The sequence below is a fragment of the Ciconia boyciana genome, chromosome 16 (genome assembly GCF_034638445.1).
Source record: "Ciconia boyciana chromosome 16, ASM3463844v1, whole genome shotgun sequence".
Classification (NCBI taxonomy): domain Eukaryota; kingdom Metazoa; phylum Chordata; class Aves; order Ciconiiformes; family Ciconiidae; genus Ciconia; species Ciconia boyciana.
Genome location: NC_132949.1, coordinates 8,686,039 through 8,695,048, shown reverse-complemented (window position 1 = coordinate 8,695,048; position 9,010 = coordinate 8,686,039). Strand labels below are relative to the sequence as shown.

The 9,010-nt window shown below is 54.9% G+C and overlaps 1 protein-coding gene across 1 annotated transcript; it reads left to right on the top strand.

Moving 5' to 3' along the window:
* The first annotated feature begins 873 nt into the window (after positions 1-873).
* FOXJ1 (forkhead box J1) lies at positions 874-6,210 on the top strand. The gene is made up of 3 exons (XM_072881311.1): positions 874-936; positions 2,060-2,633; positions 5,410-6,210. Exons 2-3 carry the CDS (start codon positions 2,103-2,105, stop codon positions 6,208-6,210), a joined length of 1,332 nt encoding a protein of 443 aa, XP_072737412.1. The 5' UTR covers positions 874-936; positions 2,060-2,102.
* The last annotated feature ends 2,800 nt before the right edge of the window (positions 6,211-9,010 follow it).

The window sequence follows — 9,010 nt, the reverse complement described above, 5'->3', positions numbered from 1 at the left end:
ACCTCCCCAAGACACCCCGAAGCCCCCCGCGCCCCAAAGGGTAGGCCTTGCGCTGCGGGGTGAAAGCAAACAGGCTTCCCTTGGGTTTCACAGCTGCTCTCAACCCCTTGGTCAGGGAAGGGGGTCCCTCACTGGTCTCTGTTAAAACTCTTGGGCTGGCAGTGGGGGCTCAGGGATTTCTTACAGAAGCTGTAATCCTTTTAATTAAAGAAAGGCAGACCCCACCCTTTAATCTGGGGGTCTGCCAGCCCCCCTTCAGCTTTGCCCTCATCACTGTGGGCTCCCCAAGGATCAGAAGCAGGATGGGGGCACAGGTAGGAGGAAAAGGGCTGGGATTGCCCCTGTGCCAGCCCCGCGGGGGGCCAGGACACAGGTTTTGGGTTTGCTGGTGCTGCTGGGGCAGGATTCGGCCCCGGGTGTGGGGTACGGTGGGGTCCCGCATCCTCCCCACAGCATCCCCGGGTACCACAACCCTGCCCATCCACAACCTTCCAGCGCCCCCATCCCCATCGCGGGGTCTGTCCCCAAATGGCCAAGTCGCAGCCAAAACCGGCAGGTACCCTCCAACTCGCCATGGCAACGCGAGGACCAATGGCAGGGCCGGAAGCTGTTTACGGGGCGGAGCGTCGCCGTGGCAACGCGTGAAGCCTTTCGGAGCAGCTACTTAATGGCAGCCCCGGGGCGGCCGCAAATCACGGCGGCGGGGCGGGCGGGCCTGGCACCGCGCGGGGCCACCGCTGGCCGAGGGGGACAGCAGAAATCCCCCCGCCTTCCCCAGAAAAAGCTCTGGGGCTTTTTCTTGCCTTTTTTTTTTTTTTCCCTTCCTCCTCTTTGTTTTGTGGGCTGTTGTTTTTTTTTTTTCCCCCCCTCCTGTTTTTCCAGAAGCTTCTTGCTCTCTCGTGAACTTTGGAAGTTGGGGGACGTCGCCGGGACGGGGTAAGGGACGGCGGCGGTGGCCGCGAGCAGCGGGAGCGGTGGGCTCGCTGGGGAGGGCGGTGGGACGGGCCCGCGGGGTAGCACCGCCGAGGGCTCAGCCGGGCTGCTTGGGCGAAGCCGGCCGTCAGGGGCGGTAGGTTTGCACGGGAGGGTGTTTATTGTTATTTTTATTTTTAGATTTATTCCCCCTGCCCACCCACCCCCGCCCCCGACCACTGCAGCGAGCATTTCTGGGATCTCCCTTACCGCGGGCACAGGAGTTTGCAAGGGCTGGGTGGTGACACTGAGGATCAGGCATCTGGACACGCTGTCGCTGCCCTCAGCCTTATTTTGGGGGGAAAAGCCTGTTTTGTGGGCGCGGGGCAGGTGGTTCCGCTCCCCCCCGCCCGCCCCCGACTGTTGAGCTCGGCGTCATTCAAACGGCGGAACCCCCGGCCCGGCCCCGGCCCCGGCCCCAGCCGCCGCGCAGCCGGTGCAGGGCTCCGCGCCGCCGGCCGGCCTCGGGGCTCGCTGCCCGCCCAAAGACACGGGATTTCGGGTTTACAGCCCAGACGCCGCATCCTCAGCCCGGGAATAGCCGAAGCCTGACTCCGCCGGCTTGCTCTGAGTGAGGGTGTGCTTGCTCGGGGTGGGTCCGTGCCCCCCCTCCGCCTCGGGTTGTTTCAGGGGTGCCAGGTGAGGGGAGAAGCAGAAATAGCATGAAGCCGAGGGAAGTTGGTAGCAGGAGGGGAACTTTAAGATATTTTGTCGAGGTGTTGGAGCCTAAGATTTTGTCCTGCTAGCGGCGGGTGGGAGAAACATCCTCACTTTGTGGGACGGCAGGGCTGGATTTTGGCTGTTTGAGGAGGGGGTTGTTACGGGTTTTTTAAATTTCTTTCTTCGGCTGAAGGCTTGCTGAGCAACACCGGCCCACCGGGGTTTGGGTGACACCAGGGCACGGGAGTTTGAGGGAAGCCCGAGGCTGAGGGCTGCTAAAGCACCCCGGGGCAGGCGTTGCGGCTCCGGTGCGCAGCACCCCGGGAATGGGTCTCGCCCAGCGGAGCACCCCGTCCCAGCCCTGCCCGGGTGCCGGAGAGCGGCTGCGCCTCAGGGAGCCTCAACCCTCTCCCTGTTGTCATTGCAGGATTTGCCCCGTCCCCTCCCTCCCCTTCACGTTCACCCCGTGAATGCAAGAGCTGCCGATGCGCCGAGGCATGGCTGAGGGGTGGCTGAGCTGCCTGCAGGCAGGAAAGGACAGAGGGCAGGAGGGCAGCATGGGGGACTCGGATGACCTGGACGACAGCCTGACGAGCCTCATGTGGCTGCAGGACTTCTCAATCATCAACGCCAGCATGGGCAAGTCCTCCTGCTGCCCTAGTGGCCCGGACCCCCATGACTGTCACAGGATCCCCAGCTTTGCCGCCCCTTGCTCACCCCTGGCCGCTGACCCGGCGTGCATGGGTGTGCCCCACACTCCCTGCAAGCCCATCTCCTCCTCCACCTCGAGAACGGCACACCATGCTGTGACCATGCACCCTCAGCTCGCGGAGGACATCGACTACAAGACCAACCCGCAAGTCAAGCCACCCTACTCCTACGCCACCCTCATCTGCATGGCGATGGAAGCCAGCAAGAAGCCCAAAATCACCCTCTCCGCCATCTACAAGTGGATTACCGACAACTTCTGCTACTTCCGACACGCCGATCCCACCTGGCAGGTAGGCTATTTGGAGACCTCTTGCCTTCTCCCCTCTCCCCGCAGGGGTGGGGAGGGCTTTCCACAGCCTCCACCGTGCAAAGCAAGGTCCTCCAGGGATGCTGGATCCTACTGGGAGGAAAATGGCACTGGCAGCCAGTGGGGAAGGGCTGTAACAGGAAAGAGCCTGAGTGTGCAGAAATGCCACGGCCATGAGGGTGGCGGAGGGAAGGAGCCATTACAGGGGAAAGCCCAGGGCCATTTTGGGAGCTGGGAGGTACCTGTCAGGCTGCTGGTCCCTGCAGCTCCACTTGGCTCTGGGGCAAAGGTGTCTCTGTTCCTGGCTCCACCTTTCTGGAGCTCTTGTGGGGTCCTGAGTCCCTGGGGGCTGAGCACACATGAAATCGCCAGGTCGAGTATCTCTGGGTGCTGAGGACCACGTGTAGGAGAGGGATGGAGAGGACCCGCCCGGGAGATGCTGCTTGTTGGACAAATCCTTCGCTGGGGAGGTTCAGAGCAGAAATGCTGCTGCTTTCCAAGCAGGGCAGATGGCAGATCTCCTGTCGCCTTGGGCAGGTGAAGGAGGCTCCATTGCTGTGATGAGCTGGTGAGGCCTCAGAGGGAAGCCCAAGAGAGGTCAAATAGGGCTGCTGTCCCCAGCTAGCACAAGCGTGTCCCCGGGAGGTAGGGGACAGCCCCTAGGCTCACCAGCTTTGGGGACAGCCTGAAGCACAGGGGCTTTTCCCAGCCACCTTGGCTTGCTGCCCTCCTCCGTCATGCGAGGGGACCTCCGGCACGTGAGGCTTTCTAGGATGTGGCAGGGCAGGAGGGACCTGGGTGGCTCGTCCCTCTGCTTGGGTTATTCCCAGCCCAAATCTGCAGCGTGCCAGCGATCCCGGTGGCAGTGCTCACCCAGACAGGGCTGGGCAAAACCGCTGCAAACCCTCTGCCCAGGTGTTGTCTGCCTTCTCCCCAGGCAGGTGGGTCTCCAGTGGCTCTTGAAGCCCGTCATGAGGAAGGGAACCCCCCGGTCCCTCTCCAGGGCCACCTGTGCTGGGGGGACCTACGGGAGCGATTCGGGAGGAGCAGCTGTGTGCCAGCATGTTGACTTTCTCTTGCAAACTCATGGCTGGATAATCACCACGTTTTTAATTAAATGTGTTTATTAAAAAAAGAAAGAAGGTTTTCAATCCCTCTCCGCAGAGATGCAGGGGGTTCACAGGATTGTTGCAGGCAGGAATGATAAATATGTTAACTGGCCGGGTAATAACGGAGGGCAGCCCAGGCTGAATGAAGTTTGGGATGGGGAGGGGAGATGGGGAGCAGAGAATACAGCTTGCAAGTCCCTGACCCCTGTAAAATTTCATTAAACTGTAAATTTGGAGTTACCACAGCCTGGAATGTTTGCAGAGATATCTGTGTTCCTGCTGCTTCTTTTTCTTTTTTTCTCTTTTTTCTTTTTTTCTCTTTCTTTTTTTCTTTTTTTCTCTTTCTTTTTTTCTTTTTTTCCTCTTTCTTTTTTTCTTTCTTTCTCTTTCTTTTTTTCTTTCTCTTTTACTTTCTTTCTTTTTTCCTTTCTTTTTCTTTCTCTTCAAGGCTGTGTTCTCATCCCCTATCCTGATTCCCGTATGTGAAGACAGCCTGGAAAGGTCATGCCACCCATACTCCGGGGGGAGATGGATATATTCCTGTGGGAGCTGAGTGCTTTGGAGAGGAGCCAACACACCCAAGGAGCTTCAGCCCAGAGGAGGGTTTTGTTGTGTGTGTGTGCGTGTTTTTCAACAGCTCTAAGCATTCAAGCCTTGTTTTTCCTATTCGGCACTACGGATTATGGATGAATAAGCATAAAGATATCCAGGCAACATTAAAAAAAAAAAAAACCTCTACCATATCCAATCTCTTAATACAGTCTTGGCTTTGTGGAGTCCAACGCTGGGTTATTTACCCAATAACTGAGTTTCCTTTCTGATTATTCACATCACTCCAGGCACATTCAGGGTTTCAGAACAGCTCGACAGGAGCAGAAACTCCTCTTTTTTTCTTTTTTTCCTCCCCCCCCAGCTCATTTGAGCAGTGGCTGATGAAGATGCAGTGATTTCACACCGAGCATCCCCGGGCCAGGAGGCACCTCTGGGGACACACAGGGCTGCGGTGGAACAGCCCACGTGTCTCTCTGGTTTTGCCCGCCTGGTTTGTGTCAGCCTGACCCCAGGGAGGCATGGTGCCTATTTTTTGGCCAAATATTTTGCCCTCAACACTAGAAATAAGCGCAGATGAACTGCGGGGATGAAAGGAGGGCCCTGATGATGCTGTCCCCCGTGGTGCTGCCATGTCTTGCCACTTGTAATGGGGCCGTGGCCACATTGGTGTAAAGACCCTCCTCTTCCTCCTTAGCCATGAAGGAGGACCCGACCTCCTCCAGCTTAGCTCCATAACTAGAGCAAGTCTGGCTGGTCTCTCCCAGTGCTCTGCATGATCCAAGGCCCCATGGCACCAATTTACAGCCAAGGAGAGTTGCCCAAAAGCTTCTCGTTGTTTGGCAAGTCCTAGCTTGAACCCCTTGGCTCCTGTCACCTCTGGCTGGATTAGACAGGAGGCAAGAAAACTCTGCTGGTGACTCGAGGCAGGGGAGTTTCTGCTGGGCACATAGCCCGGGATGTCTTGACGTTGCCATTTCTGCTTTCTTTTTCCCAAAGGTCTTTGCTGAAAACGTGCTTTTCCACCAGCCTCCCCATGCAGGTAGGTGCCACAGCAGCAGACAAGCATTCAGCCTTTGTTTTTTTCTCTTTTGGGTCTAGAACTCCATCCGGCACAACCTCTCCTTGAACAAGTGCTTCATCAAGGTGCCCCGGGAGAAGGGTGAGCCAGGGAAAGGCGGGTTTTGGAAGCTTGACCCCCAATATGCTGACCGGCTCAAGAACGGTGCCTTCAAAAAGCGGAGGATGCCCCCAGTGCAGATCCACCCGGCCTTCACCAAAAGAGCCCAGCAAGAAGCACAGTGTGCTGCCAGCCCGGCCACTTTGGCTTGCACCTCCAATAACGTCCTCAATGTCAACACGGAGTCACAGCAGCTGCTGAAAGAGTTTGAAGAAGTCACTGGCGACCAGAACTGGAATCCAGTGGATGGCAAAGCAGGGCACAAGCGCAAGCAGCCCTTGCCCAAGCGAACAGCCAAGGCATCTCGACTTTCCAACTCTGCCTTGCTGACCCAGGAAGAGCAGACCGAGCTGGGATCGCTGAAAGGTAACTTTGACTGGGAAGCCATCTTTGACACCAACCTGAACGGAGACTTCTCCACTTTTGGGGATCTGGAGCTCACACCACCAATCAGCCCCACAACACGCGACCTGGACTTGACAGTACATGGGCACCATATCGACTGTCCCCAGGGGCAGGAGCAGGTCCTCACCGAATCCAACCAGAACAACCTGGACTTTGACGAAACCTTCATGGCCACTTCTTTTCTGCAGCATCCATGGGACGAAGAGACAAATGATTACCTCTCCAACTCTGTCAACATGGAGCAGTTGTTTGAACTCAACGATGCCTCTTTGCCAGCAGATGTGAGCGACTGGAGCAGTCTGGTGTCCCTCTTGTAAGAGGCCAGTCACCATTCAAAGCCCACACAGACTTTAGTAGGATGCTCCCCCCATGCTGCTGGGACTTACAAGGGACAAGATTTTCTAGAGACAGAGACATCCACAGTGACTTTTACCAGCTTCATAGTAAGATTATTCACAGAAACACTGGGGGGGGGAGAAAAAAAACAACACTACAGGAACTGCTTGATATATCTTTAAAGGACACATCAGAAGTCTCTAGTCCATGAGTTTCCTCGAGAGAAGAAATATAACACTACTTATTTTTTTACTTTTAAAGGAAGAAATGTGAATTATCATATTTTTTTTCCATGGAGATGGACACAGCATATGTTCCTTCAGGGCTAAAGGAGAGCACCTGCTAAATCCCATCCAAAAAATGAGATTCCTGGTGGCTTAGGACTCGATAGACTAAGTGCAATTTCCTCACCCTTTCGTCTCTCCGTTTCTCTCTCTTTCCTTTTTCTGTCTAGGGTAGTTGGTCGGTTTAGTGTGATAATTAGCTAGCAAGCAAATAGAGGTCCCTTCTGGATTCTCTTGAGTTCAACCTCCCTCCTGACTTATGCCTAGGGAAGAAGAAAAGGTTTATAAATTCAGCAAGTCTGCCTCTTTAGATGTTTTTATATAATCTATTATATATTATATATTCAAAGAAACCTATATTTTTAGCACTAGAATTTCTTAATAGTGGGGGGATAGGGGAAATGCAGTTTGGGAGCTGTTTTATATTTTTACTGTTTTAAAGGCTTGTGTTCATTCGTTCATTGTTCTGTAAACCAAGACCACGCGAGGGAGGATTCCTGCAGCAGCAGCAACAGGTTTCGTTAAGGATCCAGGAATTGGCCGCAGCAGGAGAGGAGCAGCAGGGACCGGGGCACTCCCAGAACTGGCTTTCGTAATTTTTGTACCCAAAATCCTTGCTGCAGTTGCCGAAGGGTCTTGACAACCATAAACCCTCTCTGTCTTTCACCAGCTGACATAGTCCCTCTCCATTTTTTTGGTCCCAGACTGTTGCTCTCCACTTCTTTTGCTCATCCATCAGGCTCCGAGCAGCTGCCAGGGCAACGCAGGACCCTGATTAAGGATGCACTTTTGAGGGAGCTGTAAGGAAAACACCATGGCATGGCCATCAGCTGGTGGCAATGGGGTCACTCCACATCGAATGCTCCCAGGTGGGACTCAGGAGGAAAGAAATCCATATTCAGGCTCTATCCAGGAGCTCAGGCCAAAGACTGTGCGTGCAACGGGCTCTGGGGACAGCAGCGGAGATGAAGTCCCATCCAGCTGGGAGCAGCTCATCAGCCAGGAGAGCCGCCGGGATTGACACAAACTGAAGCTTTGGCCCTTTGGTTTGGTGTGCAGCGAGAGTGTGGCAGGGTCTCTGCAAAGTAGCTTGGAAACATTTCAGGAGCGGAGCCAAACTGCTGAAACTTGACTTGAAGCTCTCGAGAACAGGATTCTTCGCCTCTCCTTTGCTGTAGGTTATCAGAGGTAGAGTAGCCATTAGGCAGGGGTAAGTAGAAGCTGTAGTTTTAGTGGTGTGTCTTAGACTTGCCTAAAAATGGAAGATTGTAGAGAGTTTCTTTTTTGGTTACAAAAGCACTTAGGACCTTTAATGTGAGTAATATAATTTAGCGAGAGTATAGTTGTAGTGTAAGAATCAATAAACAAGCCTTAAAAAAATATAAATTACCCTTGGAGTAATTTGCACCCAAATTTGGGGAGAGGGTTGGAGCCATGGAGGTGGGACCACAAGTCCCTCATCCTCCTGGTAAAGCATGGTGCACGCTGAGAACCAACACCTTCAGCTCATGCAAGTAGCAGAGCTGGGGCTGGGGCCGCTGCTTTGCCCAGGTGCCAGCTTCTGGAGTCCCCTGGGATGCCACCACACAGCTGGGGACAGTGTCCTGGGGCTGGGGAGTGAGGGCCATGTCTCTTGGGGGCTTTGGGGGTTGGTGTAGATGTTTATATCTGTATTGGCAATGCTTCTTTTCGTTTGTTGTTTTTGTTACATTTTCCTGTTTTGGGGCCTCTATACTGATGCTGAAGAACTGCAGAGATATGTGTGCAATTTAACCTTTTTCATGGAAAGTTATTTACAAATTTAAAAAAAAAAAATGGAGAAGAAAAAACCCTTTTGCCTCCTTGTTTCCCTCCAGCACTGCCTGGCTCTGTCTGACCCTCTCCCCTGGAGGTAGGGGATATCTCACCAGCCCAGCCCTAGTTGTACACCCAGCCCTGGTACGTGGGTGCTATCACCCCGCTTCGTGGCGGCACAGCAATTCCCCATGGGGAAACTGAGGCACAGACCACCACCTGCGTGGCAATGGTTACACACTCTCTGTGTGGCACAAGGGTGGCTGTGCCCGGTGTCCCGAGTCCTGGGAGCTGCTCCCAAGCCCTGGAGCATCCTTCCCTGCCCCTGTGGGGAGCTCCTGGGGGTGACATGGTATGAGTGCCTGGGACTATCCCTCTGCTTGTGCCATGTCCCCACCCAGCCCTGTAGGTGCCCTGAGAAACACAAGTGACTTTGAGCCCTCCTGGGTACAGGGCGGCGAGAGGAGCTGCACAGAAGCCACAGGAATAGCCAAGCCCTCATGAGGCCAATTACGTCGAGGAGCATTTGGGCTCTGCCAAGGCAGGGAAGAAAAGCAGCATACGCTCAGCTGCCAGCCCAGCCGGCGCAGGCAGGGCAGGGGGTGGCGGGTCTGGGGGCAGCAGGTTCGGGGAGCCCCATGGGGAGGGCAGGTTGGCTCAGGTATGGGGGGCTGGCTGCGAGACTGGCCGGGGCCAGGCTGTG

Coding starts and splice junctions, on each gene's coding strand:
- FOXJ1 (XM_072881311.1), top strand. CDS start 2,103: ATGCAAGAGCTGCCGATGCGCCGAGGCATGGCTGAGGGGTGGCTGAGC. Junction 2,634..5,409: donor ACGCCGATCCCACCTGGCAG/GTAGGCTATTTG, acceptor TTTTGGGTCTAG/AACTCCATCCGGCACAACCT.